At 41.5% G+C, this 22,727-nt stretch overlaps 1 protein-coding gene and 1 long non-coding RNA gene across 2 annotated transcripts; one reads left to right on the top strand and one right to left on the bottom strand.

Moving 5' to 3' along the window:
* Positions 1-2,107: 2,107 nt before the first annotated feature.
* Positions 2,108-6,292, top strand: LOC104882966 (ankyrin repeat-containing protein NPR4). Its single transcript, XM_057391457.1, has 5 exons — positions 2,108-2,586; positions 2,772-3,251; positions 3,504-3,678; positions 4,630-5,089; positions 5,193-6,292. The coding sequence occupies exons 1-5, from the start codon at positions 2,541-2,543 to the stop codon at positions 6,000-6,002; spliced, it is 1,971 nt and encodes a 656-aa protein (XP_057247440.1). The 5' UTR covers positions 2,108-2,540; the 3' UTR covers positions 6,003-6,292.
* A 483-nt stretch (positions 6,293-6,775) lies between these two features.
* LOC104882951 (uncharacterized) lies at positions 6,776-10,919 on the bottom strand. Its single transcript, XR_788479.4, has 2 exons — positions 10,699-10,919; positions 6,776-7,294 (listed from the first exon to the last, which is right to left on the bottom strand). It is a non-coding gene; the product is annotated as an uncharacterized LOC104882951 (long non-coding RNA).
* Positions 10,920-22,727: the final 11,808 nt, after the last annotated feature.

Here is a 22,727-nt window from a genome sequence, read left to right as displayed (position 1 = left end):
TAGGTGTAGTTTTCTTTGAGTGCCGATTTTAATTTTTGACATTCCTTCTCTTATATAATAGAGATAATCATATTTATTTTAAAATTCTAGTGAGCAAACATCTCAAAAGATCCTCTTGATATCTATGATTGAAGCGATCAATCATCCCCTGATATGTATGATTCAAGAAATAGGTGTAAGTTGTGTGTGGAAGATTGTTTACTATAAAATTAGTATCATAAAAAAGGCTTACTCTTACCTTTAAAAGATCTCATTTTAAGTTGAAAATGTCTATTTTAGATAATTGGTCATTTTTTACCTTATTAGAGTCACTTCTATCCTAAGGGACCTCTTTAAGGCGAAAAGTTACCCTCATCTTTCTATAAACTATGGTAAGACAATGTTATATTCGACTTTGTAGTATTGCTTGATATGCTTGATTCAAAAAATATATAATCATTCTTTATATGTACTTTGATTTATGAAATACTATTGTCATTCTAATTTAACAGCAACACTAGTCGCATGAAAATAAAATAGATGAGATGAATAGTCATTCGATGAAAATTGATTTGAACATTTCCTGTCAGAAAAAAATATAGTTACGTGGATTTGTTCTTTTCAACCATCTTTAAGTTATGATAACTAATTGGGCTATATTCAGGAAAGCATTTTAGGTACCTTAAATGATAAGGTGTTAGAATATTTTGGGTGTTAAAATAATTAGTAGTCTTCGAAAGTACCTAAAATAAAATTTTAGGTGGTTAAAATAACTAAAATTAATAAATTTAAATTTTAAAATTTTCAATTAGGTAGCTGGAATTTTGAAAAACCTCTCTAAAATTTTGAAAACAACTCATTTTTATCAAAATAATTTATCAATAAAATAACTAATTTTGTCAAATAATTAAGTTAATTATGTATCTTATTAATTTGAGCTACTACCTAATTATCAGTTTCAGCTAACTTTCAATTTCTTTTTAACTAGTATTGGCAAACTATCCAGTCTTGGAGGAAATAACCTTGATTGCTTATGCTTAAATTCGCTTCACCCTTGTATATAGGCTACGAGATACAATTTTTTTTTTTCGACAGAGAGGTTCAACTCTCTATTGCGAATTTCAAAGATATATTCTTTCACTCATCTAACTATATTTTTGGCATGGATCAATGATTTTTTTTTTTTATTTCTCACTCTACCACAATACTCCATATCCATGTTGAAAATTATAAAATAGTAATAAAGAAATATCACCTCATCCAGACATCCACCACCTCCTAATCAAGGAACCCCGTGATTTACCAATAATAATAATAAAAAATATTGTATTCTCTTTTATCAAATCGAAATTTACAATTAAAATATAATCCATTTCGCACTTTGTCTATATCTTAATATTGTGTGCATTTTATTAAGATGTACAAGTCATTCTATTTGTTGATTTTTTTTGTATATTGTGGATTAGTCAAATTGTTCAAAAAAAAAAAAAAGTATTAACAGTCTGTTGCCATTGTTAGGAACCAATGTTTATAATTTGTTATTATTTTCAGCAATTATATTTGTTGACATCTGTAGGAACAACTAGATAATTTGATGCTAGAGTTAGCCACAAGTAAACCAAACTTATAGACCAATTGACAAAAACATTTGATTAGATGAAAAAATGGCAACGAAATAGTTTTGAATATAGTCGCTTTAATCATATGGCATCGAGCTTTTAGGAATTACTTTTAACCATGTTCAATCCGTTGCCAACTCAAATTTTTGCTAGGTTGACTTACTTTACACTTATAGCGCGCAATCAATCACTAGTAGGCAGAGTACCTTCATCATATCCGAGTGTCCATTATATATGGTATACCCAAGACAATTTTCTGCTCATTTGTTCATGTGCAGCTCTATCTATTATGTGATTATGCTCATTTAGAGCCTTGAATGTACCATACTCATAGTACACTTAGGTGTACGATAAAAATTCCCCTAAGCATTAATATGTGATCGTATCATGCTACTTAACTTTGGTGTACTTTTATAGAGACCAAAAAAAATCATGTGAATGTCCTTAGTAGTTTTGGCAATTTCATCCCAAATAGATGTATATTTCTTTTTTTTTTATTTCTATTAGAATACAATTTTTAAGGTGGTACTAAATGGTAATGAAATTAATGAAGAGATATTAATGTTTTAGAATCACAAAGCATTACTTTACACGGGATTTCTCTTGCAAAAAACATAGAATGGCATCATAGTTATTCACATTCATCAGCACTTACCAAACTAAGCACTTACAGAGAATATATGCTGTCTACTTCTGATCGAGTCATCGAGTTATGTAGTTTTCTTTATACTCACAAATGCAATATTGCAATTACTAAACCATCTTAAAATCTAGTCTCAACAACCTGTATATCGAAAGATTATTGTGAAGTAAATCTTTGGCATATGTGTAGGTGGAAATGCAGAATCAAGTCAAGATACAACAACTCAAATCCGAGAAAGGATCCATCGAACTCGGCCTCCGCCTCTAGTTCTACCAACACTTCAACCTTTACCGCCACCAATGACGCCTATCGGGACTCCGTCTTCTCGTACTGATCCAAGACCTGGTAATTTCATATCTATAAGACTTGTTTCATTTCCATTGTAATGTTGGTTTTCCATTCGCTGATGAGTGTTCAAAACATGCTTAAAATTTTGACTAAACTTTAGCCATAGAGACCCCTTACTATATCCACTTTGACTGCTTTAACAATAATTTTCCATCTGGTTGTTATACTTGTATTATTGGTAGACAAAACAAGCGAAGAATTCTTGAAATATGGAGTGAGACTATACCAAGCAGCCTTGAAAGCCGATTGGTCAACTATAAACATGATACATTTTGAGAACCCATCTTGGATTTGTAAACAGATCACCAAGGGTGGCGAGACACTACTGCATATTGCCGCGGCAGCAAAGCATGTTGAGCTCGTTAAGAAGCTCGTAGGTATCATGTCCATTGAATCTCTAGCACTGGCTAACAGTGTCCAAAACACAGCACTGTGTTTCGCCGCCGTTTCTGGAGTTGTTGAGATTGCCCAAGCGATGGTGGAGAAGAACAAAGAGTTGCCAAACATCCGGGGAAGTCAAGGGATGACCCCGCTTTACATGGCAGTCTTGCTAGGTCACCGTCAAATGGTATGGTACCTTCTTAATGTTACTGATGATAGCCAAATTACAGACCAAGATCGCATTGGATTACTAACTAGCTCGATTGACAGTGATCTCTACGGTAATTCAGCCAAATCTTAAATCTTATATGCTATGTTAGGTTGGACATAAAACATATATATTCCAGAAAAAAAAAAGAATGAAAATTCAGAAAACATATATATTCCAAATTTGGCTGTTCAACCGTAGGTTACACCCAAGGCTCGGAGTTCGGACAGTTCCTCTCCTCCTCCAACCTAGTCTACTCATTAGCACATTATATGAGGGCAACTGCTCGTTCTTACTTCTTGACCTCTAACTTTTTGTCATGCAGATGTGGCATTGCACATTCTAAACGAGCACAAATATTTGGCCTATCTTCGAGACGAAAATGAAGAGACAGCATTGCATGTCTTGGCTCAGAAAAAGCCTGTTTCTTATCAGATGAGCATGTGGAAGAGGTGTATACAATGGGATGTAAGTTTGCTAAAAGAAAAAACGAGACCTGCGTATAATCTACAGAGAGTTCTAGGTGGTAACAAGGGTCTATAATGGTATAAATTATAGGAAAATGTGCACAAAACCACCTTAAGTTTTCACTTATTTAGAAACTCCCACCTTTATGTTTTTTTCCCTAAATTTCCACCTAAACTTTACAAAACCTTTATAAACTCCCACCATTTAACGAATTTTGTCAAACTCCATTAGTGGTGGCCTGGTGGGACCCACATCAGTTATTTCTTTTGTTTTTCCTCCAAACAACTGACTTCCACCTTCTTATATAAGAGAATTTCCCTCCAACAACACAAGCAACAAAGGGTGCAGACCTCCTTCTGATAAGATATAGGTGAAGGATCAAAGGGTGAAAAGGGAAATTCTCTTATATAAAAAGGGAAAGTGAGTAGTTTGGAGGGGAAAACAAAAGAAATAACTGGTGTGGGTCCCACCACTAACGGAGTTTGGCAAAAATATTTTAAGTGGTGGGAGTTTATAAAGGTTTTGTAAACTTTAGCTGGAAAGTTAGGAAAAAAAAAAACATAAAAGTAGAAGTTTCTAAATAAGTGAAAACTTAAGGTGGTTTTGTGCAAATTTTCTCCGTCCCATTTTTGTTACACTTTTTTTTGAGGGGGTGGAAAGAGTAATAAATTTGCAAGATAATCACCTTATAATGTCTATAGTAATGATTTTAATTTTCTTGGTGATATACAATAATAATACTTTTATATATCTTAATATGTGTTTGTCTATAGATTTCACACCCGAAAATAACATCTCTAAACGTGGGAATGAGTGGTTAAAATTTAAATAGGAAACATATTTGGGGATAGAGTTGCATTTTCTTGGACATTAACTTGAGACTTTCCTTACAAAATTGATTATCACTGCTACCTTTTTTAACAGCCTGCGAAATTGAAGGGTAATTAGTATTAAGCTAAATACTATCGAAGTGGATAAATCAGTTGTTGTTCTATATTTGTTTTAGGGAGTAGCACAGATCAAGATATAAGCATAGAGCCACCAGGTTTCCTTCAACTAACACAAAACCTATGGGATGAAGTCATTAAACTGAAGAGCGAGGATATATCCAAGCTAATTGGAGATCCTTGGCGACTACTCTTTGTTGCAGCTAAATGGGGAAAGGTCGAATTTTTAACGACACTAATTCGATCTTATCCTGATCTAATATGGAAAGTAGACGAAAATAGGCATTCCATATTCCACATTGCCATAATTCACCGCCATGAGGAGATCTTTAAGCTCATTTATGAGATAGGAGCAATTAAAGACTTAATAGCTACATACAAAGATGACAACGGAAATAACATGTTGCATTTGGCTTGCAAGTTGGCACCTACCCACCGGCTGAATTGTGTTTCAGGAGCAGCTTTGCAGATGCAACGTGAGATACAATGGTTCAAGGTACATCATTACTCTGGCCAAATCACAAATGTAATACATCTTCATCCTAATATATATGTCACTGAAATTCACGGAATGAAGATTTTATCTCCTGTTTTTGTAGGCAGTAAAGAAGGTAGTGAGCACGGAGTATGCTGAAGCTGAAAATAAGGACCTTAAAACACCTCATTCCTTATTCAGTGAAGAACACGAAGAACTAAGAGCAAAAGGAGAAGAATGGATGAAGAAGACTGCTGAGTCGTGTGCCCTCGTTGCTACTCTTATAGCTACCGTGGTTTTCTCAGCTGCCTTCCAGCTACCCGGAGGTGTTGACAGTGAAGGAAGTCCTAACCTCATGACAAGAGCATCTTTTGTTGTATTCGCTCTATCGAATGCTGTATCGTTGTTCACCTCTACAGCTTCTGTACTAATGTTTTTGTCCATTCTCACTTCACGTTATGCAGAGAGCGACTTCCTCATCTCGCTACCTCTCAAGCTCATGATGGGGTTAACCTTACTGTTTCTTTCGATTGCGACTATGATGGTAGCCTTTACTGCTACATTTTACATGACTTTAGATAGGGGAGTCAAATGGGCGCCTCTTCCTGTCGCCTTGTTTGCTTCAATTCCCGTTGCTCTTTTCGCTCTCCAACAGTACCCTCTTTTGGTCGACATATTTCGCTCAACCTATAAATCTCATCAATTTCTAATTGAATCTAGTAAATCAGTTCTGTTTGAGGTTTCTACTAGCAATAATCTTTCTTCTTACGAGTGTATAGGGACTATGACATCCCAACACCCATCTTCGATCTATCCATCACCTCATATAACCATTGGAAAATCTCATCAGAGCTCGTCTCATCGCCGAACACCCTCGCAGATAGTAGATCCAAGCGCAACAGTATACAGCGACCGTAAGGATATGCTAACGTAAGTTACACCAAATAACATGATTCTTATATATAATTTATGGAATTGGCAATAATTTGGAGGAGAAACTTGAGATATATTTATTACGAAAAAGAAGGCATGATAGTTGATGCTTGGTAACATGTGCGATAACATTAGTTTTTTTTTTTTTTTTTTTTTTTTTTTTTTTTTTGGCTTTTCCAATGTAATATTTAATTTTATTTTGTTTACATACTCTTTTTAATTTGTTGATTCATATATGAGTGTATTTCATGTTTAACTATTTCTTTTTCTTTTTATTGACGAGGACAAACCTTATAGTATGTTTTCCCCCATGATAAGGTATTATTGTGATGGTGAAATAGACGAGGGTTTTTCTTCTTCATGCATAGTGAACGGTACAATGACGATGAGAAATACACGCTCGACACTTGGTTAGTGCAAAACACATAAAACTTGTTTTTCTAATAAGTAATAACTGTAAAAGGTGCTTATTCTCTACTTCTATTACTACTTGCTGTTAATAAAAAAAATTTGCTTCAAAATGTTATTTTTACACGTTAAACTATAACATATTGCATTGCACAAGCTTCAAATCTAGCAATTTAGGAACATAAAAGATGTTATACTAAAGAACATTAATAAAGATAGTTATTTTTAAATAAGTAGTACAGAAAAGATAGTTAAAACCAAAATAATCTTGCCATCATTAATATTGTCACTATTTACAATTTAAACTTAATTTCTTCAGATTGTTAAAGCCTTTTTTGGCATGACTATTTCATTTATGGCCGGAGCTCCTTTCTACAAAAAGATATTCTGAAAAAAAATTAAGTTTACATATATGTAACAACCTCCACTCTTCAACTGCTAATGAAATACACTCAACGCAATTCAACCACAATTAACTCTTAAACAAATAAAATCGTAATGGAAAATCACCTTAATTACACCAAAAACTTAACTAAATTCTCAAAATTATACAAATGAAATATCAATAACTATTCCTAAACCAACTATATATATTACAACTCAATCCATAATACACAGAATTTAACTCGCCCACCACCAATTCGGAGCTCTTAATACCAAACCTACAAATTAATAGAAAAAAAAATACAAAACAAACAAAATTTCAAATCGAGTAAAAAACTCGTAATCTTTACTTGAGCCCTATATAAAACACTTAATTTCAAACCATTTTTTTTTTGTTACGATCCAAAATTTGGACAAAACTATCTCGAGAGCAGACCCGACCCTGGGCCAGAGAAGGCAAGGCGCCCGCCCGCCAGGACCCGAAATTTATGAAACTTTTGCCTGTTATGAAAAGAAAATTCTCAGCACCCTGAAGACCAGGAAGAAGAACATAACATTTAGACCTAAAATTCTCACCGCCATTTCCTCCACTAAATCTTCTACCCACTCTCACTCTAAACAATTTCTTCTTCTACCCTTAGCTATTGTTCAGTAAACACCCCAAAAATAGAAAATTCGGTTTCAAAAATGATAAGTCTAATCCTTAATGCGACGTTAATTCTTCATATACATATATATATATATATATATATATATATATATATATATATAATATATATATATATATATATATATATATATATATATATATATATATAGAGGCAAGATCATGTGAGAAAGCATTTAATATGAACTATCAAAATCAATTACTATTTGAGTGCCTTTGGGTTGAAATTCAAAAAAAGTACTATGAACTTTGATCATTTTTCACTTCAAGTTTTCTGTTTCTCGTATGCTAATTTGCTTAGTCTGGATTCTTCAAGTAATAGAAGTGTGAATTTGAATTTTTATTATCTTATTGAGTTGTTTTTGTTTTCCCCAATTCCCTTGAGTGTGTGTTGTATACTCGTATTCAAGTGATTTTGGCTCTTCTGAACTATCAAAATCAATTAGACTATACCAAAATTTGTTTAGAGTTATAGGAAGAACTAATTAGATTTGTAGTCGTACTTCTTTAGAGTTATAACAATATTAGTTTGGAGTTATAGGAAGAACTTATTAGAGTTGTAGTAGTACTTCTTTAAAGTTATATCAATTCTTGTTTAGAGTTTTGTCGAGTATTCCATAGTGCTTTTTAGAACTAGTCACCAGAGTTATACTTATACTTCCTCTAGAGTTGTAGAAGTAGTGGTTAAAGTTTTAGCAACATTTGTTTACATTTTAGGAAGTACTAGTTAATTAGTTTATGGCAACACTTGTATATGGTTGTAGGAAGTAGTAGCTATAAGTCATATTGATGCTTTTCTAGAGTAGTAGGAAATAATAATTAGTATTACTACAAGTCTTCTTCAGAATTACGACAAGTCTTGTTTAAAGTTACTGATTACATTTATGCATAGTATTAGTTAGAGTTATAACGACTTCTGTTTAAAATTATAGTTAGTGATAACTAGAGTTATGGTAAAAGTTTTTTAGAGTTGTAGGAACTGCTTATGTTTCGAATTTGAATTATGAGTCATCCCCAAATGTTGTAGTAAAGCGTGGCTAGGTAGATTTTATTTTTTCTGATGTTCGAATGTGGTCGATAATATTGTTGCTCAGTAGATTGGTCAAGTAATTTTTAATCCATAAACATTATGAAATTGAATAATTGATATGACTAAGCATTATGAAAATGAAAGAATTAGTGTGATAATGAAATTGTATGTTTAGAATTTCTCAAGACTTGTTTGCATTTATCGGTAGTAGTAGTTAAAGTTATAGCAGCACTTGTGTTAGAGTTACATGAATTAGTAAGTAGAGTTATGTTAGTACTTGTTCAGAGTTATAGGAAGGAGTAATTAGAGTTATGGCAGAGATTCATTAAAGTCGTAGAAGATAATTACTAGAGTGGCACCCACTCTTCTTTAAAGTTATATACAATAGTAATTAGAGTTCTGAAAGTAAAGACACTTGTTTATAGGAAGTAATAATTAATTCATAAAGCTCTAATCAAATTTGGGCATAACTCTAACTACTAGTTTATACAACTCTAACGAAATGTGGGCATAACTCTAACTACTAGTTTATACAACTCTAATTAAATGTTTGCGTAATTCTAAAATACTATTTGATGTAACTCTAATCAAATGTTGGTGTAACTCTAACTTTTACTTCCTATAGCTCTAATTAAATCTTGGCATAACTCTAAATTTTATTTCTTATGACTCTAATTATATGTTTTCGTAACTCTAACTATTTATATACCTTTGTTAATTTCAAAAAAACTATTTATATACCTTTCATCAAATTTTGCAACTTGATAAACTGTTATCTCAATTGGCAAGTGTTTTGTGTGTGCATGTGTGTTCGACTCCCACATAAGCTTTTATTATTTGATATGCTTTCTTTAACGATCTTGAGCAACTTTTAAGATGTAATTTTCACCTTATCTAATGAGTTGGTAAAAGTAAAAATAAATTACACTAGCTTGAGTTACAATAACAAAAGTTCGATTGTACCGATAAGTTAAACGAGTGCAATTGTACAGAACATTTTGTTCTATGTTTAGGTATCTAACTTTTAACAAGACCCATTTCAAAACCTATGTGGTATTTGAACCCACATTTTATGCATAACACAATGCTCTTTCGTTTGAGCTAATAGGTTTTAGGTGCAAAAGTTGTTGAAGAAGTCATCTAGAAAGACCGACAGTATGCATCTTTATGGTCCCAGAAGTACTATCTTGTCCAAACTCTAAACAGAGTTCAATCAGTTAAAGACCCTGAAATCTACACTTCATTTCCAAACATATGCACAAACAAACTACAAGAAGACAATTCCCTGTAGTTAACCAATGGAAACCTTATGGATTGAAGATTACAAAGATAATCCTTATAGTAAGAGTTGATAGAACTAAAACGATATGAGTCAGAGATTCAGAAAGTTCCATATGTCACTCCTCAATCACAAGTTCATCGCTACTTCTAGAATGTCAGATGCATCACATTAGCACTCAACTTCCCTAAAAAGTAAACATGACTAACAGACAAGAAAATGAATGAGAAGTAACTAGTATGTAACTGAATAAAACCATTTATACTGGAAATGATCAATAATGAACTCAAACATAGAAGCTTTATAAACACATGATTTAAAAATAACTCTAAAAAGCATTAGATAGTAACAAAACTCCAAAAAACTAGTCAACGAAACTCAAAAAATGTGGCTTTGGCAAGATAGTAAGAAAACTATAGCCGACTGCATTTTAGTATATTGCCCATTTGTGGAGCAATTTAAAATTCACCAATCATTCGTGGTGGGAAGACACCAGCAAAAAAAACAATCAGAAAGGTTCAAAGATTATAAATAGGCAACAAAAAAGTTCTAGAATCAATTGGAATGAACATAAATGAAGAGGATAAAGAAGAATAAGAAAGAGAAATCAGCAAGCAATCAACAAGGTTCTGATTATAAATATGCAACAAAAGATCTAGAATCAATTAAAATGAACTAAATAAAGAGGAGAATGACGAATTGTCGTCAAATTCGACCATATAATATATATTAGACAACATAGGTTGGGAGAAACAAAATCGATAAAAAAATACTACCATTCGAGTGATTACAGGAGAAATCTACCATTCGAATGATTAATTAAATATAATCATAGCAATTTTGAATCAATTCCATTTTTTAATGAAATTCATATGTAAACTTGAATTAAAATTCTAGGAGAAAATTTGAAATAGTTCCCAAATACTAACCTTGCCATATTGCATGAGTGTCTCGAACTAATCTTAAATGCTGAAAAACACTGTATTTCAGTGTCGCAATTCATATACTTAATTTGAAAAAAAAAGTGATGAAGAAGGTTATGTGTATAAGTTATAACCGAAAGCAACGAGAGGAAGGAGAAAGAATCTGAGGAGAGAGAAAAGTTATGCGTGATGATGGGTGATTGTTGTGGGAAATTAGTTTCTTTTACTTTTTAATCAAGACCATTTATAAACCTATCTAAGGGCTGATATTTTTTCTCACTTATCATGTAAAACATCATTCTCACCTATATATATATATATATATATATATACATATATATATATATATATACATACATATATATATATATACATACATATATATATATATACATACATATATATATATATACATACATATATATATATATATACATATATATATATATATATACATATACATATATATACATATTGTTTGGGCCCAAACCTGGGCCCTCGGTAATCAGGCCTAAATCCTCCCCTCCAGCTAGGGATGGCAATGGGGCGGGTCTGGGTCGGGTCCACCTGGACCCAGACCCAGACCCGTTTATTTTTTACAGACCCAGACCCGCCCCAGATCCGTTGGGTCTAGATTTTTCAGACCCAGACCCAGATCCGTTGGGTCTAGCGGGTCCATGGGTCCTTACTGGGTCCTAAATGGGTCCTTCTTAGTTTTAAGTTTTCATCACATTTTTTAATATATGTAATTAAAAATTTTCACCCTAATATATATATAGGTTCTTGCATCCATGGTTAAAGCATTCTCTAAATAAAATTTTAATAATTAACTCATAAAATATTAAAATGTTACACCTTATAAAGTTACATGTCTTAGTGGAGTTACAACACTAACGAGTTCACAAATTATAATCACAACTCATAAAATTTTAGAGTTTAGGTAAAAAAAAAAAAAATTCTAATATGTAAATGGGTCCGTGCGGCGGGCCTGGGTCTAGCATATGTGGACCCGGACCCGGACCCGACCCATGCTCTTTGGGACCCAGACCCGACCCAGACCCATTGGGTCTAAAATTTCTGGACCCAAACCCTTATAAATGGGTCGGGTCCTAGTGGGTCTGGGTCGGGTCCAGGACCCATTGCCATCCCTACCTCCAGCATTGAAGCCTCCTAGTGGGGCCCACCAACCTTGAATTCCGTGCCTACATGGCAGGGAATTTCCTCACACTTTTCAACGCCTATAAATGCAGGGCAGATCCCCATTTATTGAGGTACGCAATCCTAGACAGCACACTTGGCAACCATCAATTAATACACTTACTGACTTGATCGTCGGAGGGGCGATCCCAGATCCACCCCCGAGGTAGTCTAACCTTCTTTTTGTGCAGATCCACGAGCAGACAGGCCTTCATCAACCCTAATCTCGATCATTCCCACCTAATACAAGTTTTTACCCGAAACAGGTTGGTGCTGTCTGTGGGGAATCGAACTAAAAGTCATGGCCATCACTCGGAGAAACCAGAGGAGGCAAAGGGCTCCCGCTCCCTCTAACCGCTCGAGAGCGCCATCCCCCGAGGTGGCTGACGAGACGGCCGGGGACCCTCGCCTCGCTCCCATGCTTTCGGCCCATAATCAGCATGTCCTCGAGGGAATCAATCCTCGAGAGGCGGCGAGTGCTGTGAACCTCAGGATACCTCGAGAGAGGACTGCTCCGACTCCGGGGGGTCCTCAACTCCTCGAGCACACCAGTCCTCACCCGGTCACCGATCAGGACCTTCAGCAACTAGCTGATCGTCTCAGCGACAACTTCAAACGTGGCCTCCGAGCTCTCATGTTAAATTTCCAAGTGGGAGGGGAAGGGACTTCGAACAGGGCCCCTCCACCTCCACGGCCTCGACCAACTGTAGGTCATCATCAAGCGGATAACCAAGACCAGCCGCAAGTCATTGCCCTCGACACCCCAGGTTCGTCAGTCGAGCAGAATTACGGATTGGGTTACCCAGTTATCTGACTATGGTATCGAGTTCGAGCCCCGGCGCGCCATCAAAGCCCAGGCCCTCGCCGACTTTATCGCAGAATGTACTTCCCGGCCAGAGGCTGTCGAAGAAGGATATTGGAGTCTCTTTGTCGATGGGTCTTCATCGAAGGTAGGATGCGGGGCTGGCCTCCTGATCCTTGACCCGCAGTCCAACAGGACTGAGTACGCCGTCAAATTCGACTTCACTGCTTCGAACAATGAGGCCGAGTACGAAGCACTACTCTTGGGCATACAATTATGCAAGGCGGCCGGCGCTCGAGAACTCAAAGCCCACTCCGACTCTCAGTTGATCGTAGGGCAGGTAACAGGGGAGTTCGAGGCTAAGGAGGACAACATGCGTATGTACCTGCGGAAAATAAAAGAAGAAATCGCCAACTTATCTCACTTCTCAATATCTCACATCCCACGATCGGAGAACCAACAAGCAGACGCCTTGTCAAGGCTAGCCAGTTCAGCAAAAGACCTCTCACCTCGGCGTATAATGTGGGAAGTTCTGAGGGCTCCCCGTATCAACAAAACAATAAATACCCTCGATAGAAGCCCCACTTGGATGGATAACATCATAGCTTTTATTCGAGATGGTAATCTTCCTGACAGTGAGCTCGAGGCCGAGCGCATACGTTGACGAGCAAGATGGTTCGTATATCACGAAGGACAGCTGTACAAGAAGTCGTTCACTCACCCACTTCTCCGTTGTCTCACCCCCGGAGAGGGAGACTATGTCCTTCGGGAGACACATAGAGGATCGTGTGGGAGCCATCAAGGGGCGCGGACCATCACCGCGAAAGCACTACGAGCAGGGTACTACTGACCCACCATGAGGGAAGACGCCTCGGCCATGGTCAGGAAATGCAAGGAGTGCCAGATGCACGCTAACTTACCCCATCAAGCTGCAAGCACCCTCACCACTATCCAGGCCCCACTGCCCTTCGATATGTGGGGCATGGACCTCCTAGGGCCATTCCCACCCGCGTCCGGCCAGCGAAGGTTCTTGCTAGTCGCTGTGGATTACTTAACAAAATGGGTCGAGGCAGCGCCCCTGGCTTCGATCACTGACAAACAAGTTCAACAATTCATCTGGCAGCACCTAATCACACGATTCGGCGTCCCCCGAGTACTCATATCGGACAACGGTCGCCAATTCAATAGCTGTCCTACGCGCGACTATTATTCAAGGTTCGGGATTGAGACTAGATTCTCCGCCGTTAGTCGACCACAGACTAATGGACAAGCCGAGGCAGCCAATAAAGTGGTCCTGAAGGGGCTCAAAACGATGCTCGAAGGAGCCAAAGGTTCATGGATAGATGACCTCCCAGGGGATTCTCTAGTACTAGCGGACCACCTTCGAAAGCCAAACCGGCACTCACCCTTTCACCTGGTCTACGCATGGCGAGGCAGTTCTACCTGCCGAATTGCGCTTCCCTCGCCTCTATCACATTGCTATGACCAGGAAAGCATGATGAGCGGAAGAGGCTTTTCCCTCGACTTCTCCCTGAAACGCGAGGAACGGCCCTCCTCCGAGCAATCTCCTACAAACTTAAAACTCACCCGTATTATTCAAAACCGCCGCGTCAAGAAGCGACCTTTTCAAGTCAACGACTGGGTGCTCCGAAAATTTGAGTCCACGGGGCGACAACCTAGTCTAGGAAAGTTGCAACCCAACTAGGAAGGACCATACCGTGTGACCTCGATAGTGCACCCTGGCACCTACCGATCGAGACAGAAGGACATCCGCTACCTCGACCATGGAACGCAGACAATCTCCGAAAATTCTATGTTTAAATTGGTTTGTCCCTCGAGTGCGGGGGCATACCGCATGCTGACTATCTTGTAAGACACTAAAACATGTGTCCCAGTTATTTTGTAAGGTACTGAGATGTGCCGATGTAAAATTGCCTATTTTCAGGTTTCATCAATAACAAAGTTACCTTTTGAAGCAAAACTTGACCCAAATACAAAGCGATAGTATTCTCGAGTTGCCTTGGGCTCATTGGCCCTTGAAGCAACCTCGATCGAAGTCCCTAAGTATTCTCGAGTTGCCTTGGGCTCAATTGCCCTTGAAGCGACCTTGATCGAAGTCCCTAAGTATTCTCGAGTTGCCTTGGGCTCATTGACCCTTGAAGCAACCTCGATCGAAGTCCCTAAGTATCTCGAGTTGCCTTGGGCTCATTGGCCCTTGAAGCAGCCTCGATCGAAGTCCCTAAGTATTCTCGAGTTGCCTTGGGCTCATTGGCCCTTGAAACAACCTCGATCGAAGTCCTTAGTCTTCTCAAAGTTGCCCAAGGGCTCATTGGCCCTAGTGTCCAACCTCGATCGAAGTCTGTAGTATTCTTAAAGTTGCCCAGGGGTTCATTTACCTCTGAGCAACCTCGAGTGAGGTCTACAAAAGTCGCCCAAAGTAAGCATCGACGAAATTTAGAAAAGCAAGTAAAAACTCGAAGGACAAACCAATAAGAAAAGCAGAAGTATTATTCCATTAATCATAGTACAAGCCATCGAAGGCATTACAATGCAAGCCCAAAGAAAAACCTAGATCAAACAAGAAAGCCTAAGGGTACAATGTTAACCCTAGTAGGAGACATAATGAAAAGAGAAGCCAAGGGAGAAGGAAGAGAAAAAGGAGGAAGGCTCGAAGCAGGCCACGGCTCATCCCTCGAGATTAGCCGGGTGGGGAGTTTGTTCCTCACCCGGCCCTTCTTCTTGAGAGAGCGCCTTGACACCCTCCTCTACCTCACTCCAAGGAAGGCTGGGGGCAAGCTTCTCGAGAACCAACCGGACCTTGCGAAGCGCCTCGGTCTGACCAATCTCGGAAGCCTGCAGGGAGGCATCCTCGAGGAAGGTCCTTCCCTCCTCAGACTCCTTCCAGTCAAGGACAATGGCCTCCCGGCACTCTCGAGCCTTGGCAATGGCCTCTTCGGCGCTCTTCCGAGTTCTCTCAATTTTCTCCTCAGCCCTCTTGCAATCCTTGGCCGTAGCCCTCTGCCTCTTGCTAGCAGAGTCCCTCTGCTTAAGGGCGATGTCGCGCTCCTGCTCCAGCTCAGCCTTCTTCTCCTCGAAGGCCCTCAAAGAATTGGCCATCGACTCTCGAGCCTCGGAGAGCTGCATCTCAAACAAGCGCAACCGATTGACGAGAGTATGCCTCTCGTCCCAGGACATCTCCCCCGAGGCCGTCCCAGGGGCCAGCCCAGGGGTAGACCTCCGTGCCAAGGACAGCACCCTAATCGACAGCTGACAAAGATCGAGGAAAAGAGTAAGAATAACGCAAACGAATGTTAAAATTAGAAGAGGCAAGAGGGTTTAATAATGGAACTCATCATACCTCGGTTAAGGTGGCCTTGACGGCTTCGACTTCTTGACCACCGGGTGACAAGCACGCCCTCTCGTCCAGCTCCTCACCAGATGCTCCGAGGCCTTGTCGAAGCAGGCAGCCATCTCAGCCCTCGAGAGGGCAGAGAAAGGTAATCTCATAGCTTCCTCGAGAAAGGGCTTCCTCTTCGAGGACGCCACGACTACGGCCGCGCTCGAGGGAACCGCAGCAGAAGGGGCAGGAAAATCCTCAGGCTTGGTAGAGGTAGGTTCCTCGACTTTGCTTTCTATCGGCTCCGTCTTAGGAGCCGAAAGAGACGGTAGCTGCTTCCCTCCCTCGAAGGAGGGGTCCGCCTCCTTTTTCACCACGGGAGATCCCGCGGGGGCCCCCGAGATGGAGGAAGAACCTAGGCCAGCCTTCGCCAGCCTTCGACGTTTGGCAGCTCGAAGCGCCTCGGCTGTTATCATAGGTGAAGACATCTTGAGACGAAGGTGAGAAAGGAAGGGAGAATCAAATCTTAGAGGGAGAGAGAGAAGTGAGAATGAGATTGTGAAACCCCTTAGGACTAATTGTCCGTACTTATAGGCGGTATTGGTTGCAAGTCCCCAAAAACAACATTAATTATCTCCATTTAATGGGCTCCCACGTGGCAGAGCCCAAAAAGGATGCGCATGTTCCCCATGCACGCACTAGCTGACTACCTCCGGCATTCAACCACGAGAACACTCAAGCATCGAGTGACATCCCACTTCGAGTAACACAAGAAAAAGAGCAAAGATGAGCAAAAGATGAGCAAAAAATGAGCATTCATTTCTATAAAAGGCAGAATACATCCTAAAAACCACGAGGGTTTAGCTAAAAATGAATATTCATTTCTACCAAAAGAGATAAACTTAAGGTGCCTCGCAGGGCGTAACTAATGGCAAAAGATAAGCATAAATCTAGTCAGAGCTGCTCGAGGAATCACTCTCGGAAGTCTCAGACACCGCTTCGACGTCCTCACTGTCAGAGGAGCTCTCGTTCGAGTCCGCCTGGGCATTCGAGCTCTCTGGGACCACCTCCTCCTGAACCTCGAGCTCTGCAGAAGCTTGAGGGTCCCCGACATGTTGGGGCTCCTCACCCAGGACCTCAGCAGCGTTGACGGCGTCATTCACTTCGAGCACAGGGCTGGCCTCCTGGCCCTCGTGAAAGGCCGCATCAATGGAGATGTTGTACTCCGCCTCGACCTGAGACCAGCTAGCTCGAGGATACACCTTCCTAAAGGCAACCTCGAGCCTCTCGACCTCCTCCCGAGTGGCCACTTCGGATGCTTCCAGACCCATGTCCGCCGCAAATTCGAGGCCAGACTGCGAGGTTTTCCATTCCTCGATTATCTCGTCTCGTTTACGCTGGACACTGTTCCTTTGGCTCGTTAGGTCCTTGACCCTATTCTCAAGGGTGGTTTTCTCATCAGCCCAGGCTACCCTCTCATCCTCAAGCTTCTTGTTTAAGGCCTCGATCTCCTTGGCTTGCTCCTCGCACAGCCTCGTCTTCTCCTTCAGACCCTCTCGAAGCTTGCGAAGGCCGGCGGTGTATCGATGACTAATTACCGTCAAACGAATCGAGTGCTGAAAGAAACGAACCAAGTTAGAAAAGTATAAGTAAGAATAAAGACTAGAAGAATAAAGACTAGGCCCAGGAGAAATTCCAACTTACATCAACCCAGGACGAGTGAAGCTGCTCGACTTTCTCTTCCTCCGACAGACCTCGAATCAGCGTCAATTTGGGCCTCGAAACGAGCCTCTTGACCAACGAGTCGAAGAGGTTGGCCTTCTCAAAGGTCGACTTCTGAGTAAAGTCCCGAAGGTCCTCTTCGGTCTCCACCACCCTTCTCTTCCTAGAAAGGGGAGGCACTTCCCCCTGGGCCAAGGAGTCCCCAGTCTCCGAGGTCGCAGTCGATTTTCCCTTAGACCTCGAGGCCTCCCTTGCAGCTCGAGGGGCGCCCTCTACATCGGCAACTCTTCTCTCGGCCTCCTCTCGAGGCGCAATAATAGCGGACCTCGTTGGAGGGCGGACCTTCAACCTCTTCGAAGAATCCTGAAAAAGGGGAAGAGTGAGACAAAGCAAGCATACTAAACAAGATGTAACTCGAGCAAAAGTTACGCCTTTCGACAGCTTCATCTTAAGCTGCTCTTGAACCCGTTGGTTGGCGGTTAGGCGTTTCTGCATCTCCTCGTCAAGTTCTTGGCGAGCTATGACTGCCAAAGACAAAGGTAAACGATCAGTACATTAAAAATAAAGGCAGGTCGAGGGCCTTAAGCATACAAAGTCCCTACCCGGAGGATAGGCCGGGCTTAACCCCATTGTCGACAAGAAGTGCTCATTGCTTAGGTCATCCACGGAGGTTCCAGTACTGAGGCACCTGTTTCTTGTCCCCCTCTCAAGGATGGTAAGACACTGGCAGTAAATGGCTACCCGAGCCTCCTCCTTCGACATGGGAGGCACCGACCTGTTCATACATAGATTGGGGCCCTCAACCAATGGAACCACTGGGAAATCCCACGGCTCAGCTCGATAAACGTACAAAAACTCAGTACGAAAGTACTGCTGATTAGATGGCATAGTGCCCACAACTTTGTAGGGAAAGCGGACCTGGAAGCTCCACCAGCCCTCTCCGTTCGAACGTGAGGACATGACAACCAATTTCATCATATTCCTCCATAGTACCAGGGAAGGCTGGGTACCCATCATCTTGCAGATAGCTAGGAAGCCAACCATCGAGCCCACACTGTTCGGCATCAGTTGGCACAGGGCCAGACCATAAGAATCCAGTACCTCGATTATAAAGGGATTTATGGGGAATTTCAGCCCCACCTCGAGGTAGGCTTTGTATACCGCTATGCAGCCCGTTGGAGGAGTGTAGACCGTTTCTACGGGCTCCGGGATGTAAAGAGCATAGGGGTGTCTGATGAAGTATGAGCTTTCGAGAAAGCGGAGGTTCTCCGACGAAAAGTCCATAAATGGCCCTCGATTGTGGAAGTGTCCTCCTCGCCCCTACCGCTGGTGCTCGCAGTAAGGGAGTTACTCTCGTTACTCTTTTCCATCACTCGAACAACCTGGTTATCGAGGAGATCATCTAAGTAAATCCTAACGGCTCGGAATCGAGCAATTGTAACAAGGTGAGGAGGATTATCTAGCTCCCCCTCCCCACCAGAGAGCACGGATAACCCATCGCTCGAGTATGGTAGGGCGTCAAGGACCTGAGCAGGGTCCATGCACTCGAAAGCCACGGACACCATAGGGACCCCCCGATGAATACCCCGTCGAACAAAGGTTCTAGGAGGGGAGGAGGGGTCCCCGAGCTAGAAGAAGCTCTCCCCAGGTCCATCGATAGGGGACTCCACGCAGAGCGGTCCATAAGGGTAATAAAAAGGAAAAAGAAAGAGATCGTACCTTGTTTAAGAACACACCCTCGAAATCCGTCCGCACCACGAGGAAAGGTATCATCTTCAGGGCTCTCGAGATCGTAAAGAGAGAAGGGAGGCAAGATTCTCAAAAGGATCAGAGCAACGCAAATGAGACAAAAATCAAAGTACTTGTCTTCACTTATATAGACCGCCTGAAAAGGACGGTTTACCTTCCGACAGACTCCAGACCACCTCAAGACGCCACGTCAATGGGCCTCCCCAAAAGCCCAAGAGAGTGCTAAGCATCCTGGACCGATACCACCCAGTTCCTCCGAAGCTTGGCTATGAACCTAGCTCGACCCAACGTAAGCACGTTCGGGCTCTCTCGAAAAACCCATCCGCCGGAGCTCTAACTCCTTGGGCCAGTCGCGCCCAGACGGAGGCCAAAGCCCTACCCTTAGGCACCTCACCCTGATCGAGTGAGGGATATCTCGAATGGCTTCATCATCGAGATTGACGCCCGTCAAGCGCCATGGCGTCATACCCCTCGAGTGAACCAGGGACGCCTGGGTAATCTCGAGCGAGGCTACTTCCTCAGTGTTGTCCGAAGCTCATCAGCCCCACAATCACGAGCAAAGACTCAGAACTCCTTCAAGTTATACAAACCCGGTCGATAGCTTCGAACGAAGTCTCTGAACCCCCTCGAGCTGCTTAGGGCTAATCGGCCCAAAAGCAACCTCGAGTGAGGTCTCCAAGGTCCCCCGAGTTGCCTAGGGCTCATTGGCCCTTGAAGCAACCTCGGGTAAGAACCTTCAGCCTCCTCGAGTTGCTTGGGGCTTACTAAGTTCCCAAGTAACCTCGAGCGAAGAGATTGAGGTCCCTCGAGTTGCCTGGGGCTCATTGGCCCCTAGAGCAACCTCGAGCGAGAACCTTGAACCTCCTCGAGTTGCCTGGGGCTTATCAACCTCACGTAACCTCGAGCGAAGTCCTTTAGGTCCCTCGAGTTGCCTGGGGCTCATTGGCCCCTGGAGCAACCTCGAGCGAGAACCCTGAACCTCCTCGAGTTGTCTGGGGGTTATCAACCTCACGTAACCTCGAGCGAAGTCCTTAAGGTCCCTCGAGTTGCCTGGGGCTCATTGGCCCCTGGAGCAATCTCGAGCGAAAACCCTGAACCTCCTCGAGTTGCTTGGGGCTCGAAGGCCCCCAAACAATCTCGAAGCGAAGTCTTGGAGGTCCCTCGAGTTAACCTGGCTCAACGGCCCCTACGCGATCTCGAATGAGGTCCCTGAGACCGCTGAAGTTGCCTAGGGCTCATTGGGTTCCGCGAAACACAGGATGGCGACCGAGGCCCCACCATGTATTTCGCGTGGGGCTAATGTTTGGGCCCAAACCTGGGCCCCCGGTAATCAGGCCTAAATCCTCCCCTCCAGCATGGAAGCCTCCCAGTGGGGCCCACTAGCCTTGAATTCCGTGCCTAGATGGCAGGGAATTTCCTCACACTTTTCAACGCCTATAAATGCTGGGCAGATCCCCATTTATTGAGGTACGCAATCCTAGACAGCACACTTGGCAACCATCAATTAATACACTTACTGACTTGATCGTCGGAGGAGCGATCCCGGATCCACCCCCGGGGTAGTCTAACCTTCGTTTTGTGCAGGTCTCCGAGCAGACAGGCCTTCATCAACCCTAATCTCAATCATTCCCACCTAATACAAGTTTTTACCCGAAACACACACACACACACACACACACACACACACACACACACACACACACATATATATATATATACATATATATATATATATACATATATATATATTATATATATTATATATATATATATATATGTATATGTATATGTATATGCATATATATAACCCGAGGAGAAAAAATAAATAGGGAGAGGGAAATACAAACCGGGGGAGCAAAATATGTAGCGGGGTTGAAAAGAAAACCGAGGGAAGGTACTTACAACTGCATTGGCTATCTTCAAGGTCCCTAGATCTGAAATGGTCATCTTATTGTCCCTATCACGCATATGCATGGAGCACCACCAATCAGTGACACGGCCAACTGTGATAGATGTGGCATTGGAGGTTGAATCCGTCATCATAGAAGGGTAAAATTTATCGTCAATCCACGTTTGTCTCGTCCTCGCGTAAGTGTAGGAACTCATATGATGGTAGTGGTTTTACTGTCTTGCACTTTGTGCATGTTTCTCACGCTTAGCCTATAAGATAACATGGTTACTTTTAAAACATATCTAATTGTAGTTAAAGTAAATATGCAAATTCTAATATAGCTTAAAGCACAATATACTTACCACCATCTCGGGCATAGTATTTTGGGCAACAAATGCCTCCCAATCTTCTCGTTTTATATGTGTCCAAATCTCGAAAGGCATGCTATCCGATTGTCGTGAATCATCATCTCCAATTTTCCTGTTCTTGTCATTACTCTTTCTCCGTTTCGAGATCCATCCACTAACTAGCTTGCTTTTGAAAGCTCTAAATCTTTCGGCCACCGCGGATAGGAACAACGCCTTTTTAGCTTCATTAGGAGTAATATAGAACAAATTTTATAGAAACAAGAAATAAACGAGGAGTTAATTTCCTTATACATATACGTCAATGAAAATGGGAAGACATCTTGCTAAATACCCTAAACTAAGTACATGGAGCATGCTTTGTTAAATGTAAAACACTTACACAAGTGTCTTCCCATAATGATTTCTTCATTGCCTTGGGCACATCTTTCCACATTACCAAATGTTGAGTTTTCGCATACAAAACCCAATATGCTGCCCATTCTTTACACGCCACTGACCACAAGGTTGACCCAAATCATCATACTTGAGGGTCATTTGGGTCTTAACATTCAAACCCTTATTCGCACCCCTACCTTTCCGCTTCTTTGTTGCAACACTCCTTGGAGTTTTGGTTGAAACTTAAAATTCTTTCCCGACCTTTTTGGGTGGCACACTCAGCAACGAGACAACTAGATAATCTTCCCGAGAGTTGTTGTCAATGGGGGGGGGGAGCATTATATCCTTGCTCCTCAAGGAGGTGAGCCTTGCGCATTTCCTCATCTTCCAAGCGCGTCTCCTCATCATGCGCTACATCTTTCGGTACACCTTTATCCTCCTCCTTATCCGCATCATACTCGTCATCATCAAATGATGACTTATCGGTTACCTCGTCACTTTCTTCCTCCACAATCACATCATCTAGGACCATGTTTGAGAATCTTGAAATATTTACAAAAAGATCTTAGAAACGCGCAAGATCAAACAAAAACA

The sequence above is a fragment of the Beta vulgaris genome, chromosome 8 (genome assembly GCF_026745355.1).
Source record: "Beta vulgaris subsp. vulgaris cultivar EL10 chromosome 8, EL10.2, whole genome shotgun sequence".
Classification (NCBI taxonomy): Eukaryota; Viridiplantae; Streptophyta; class Magnoliopsida; order Caryophyllales; family Amaranthaceae; genus Beta; species Beta vulgaris.
Note: the sequence above shows the minus strand (reverse complement) of the source record. Positions and strands in the feature narration are given on the sequence as shown.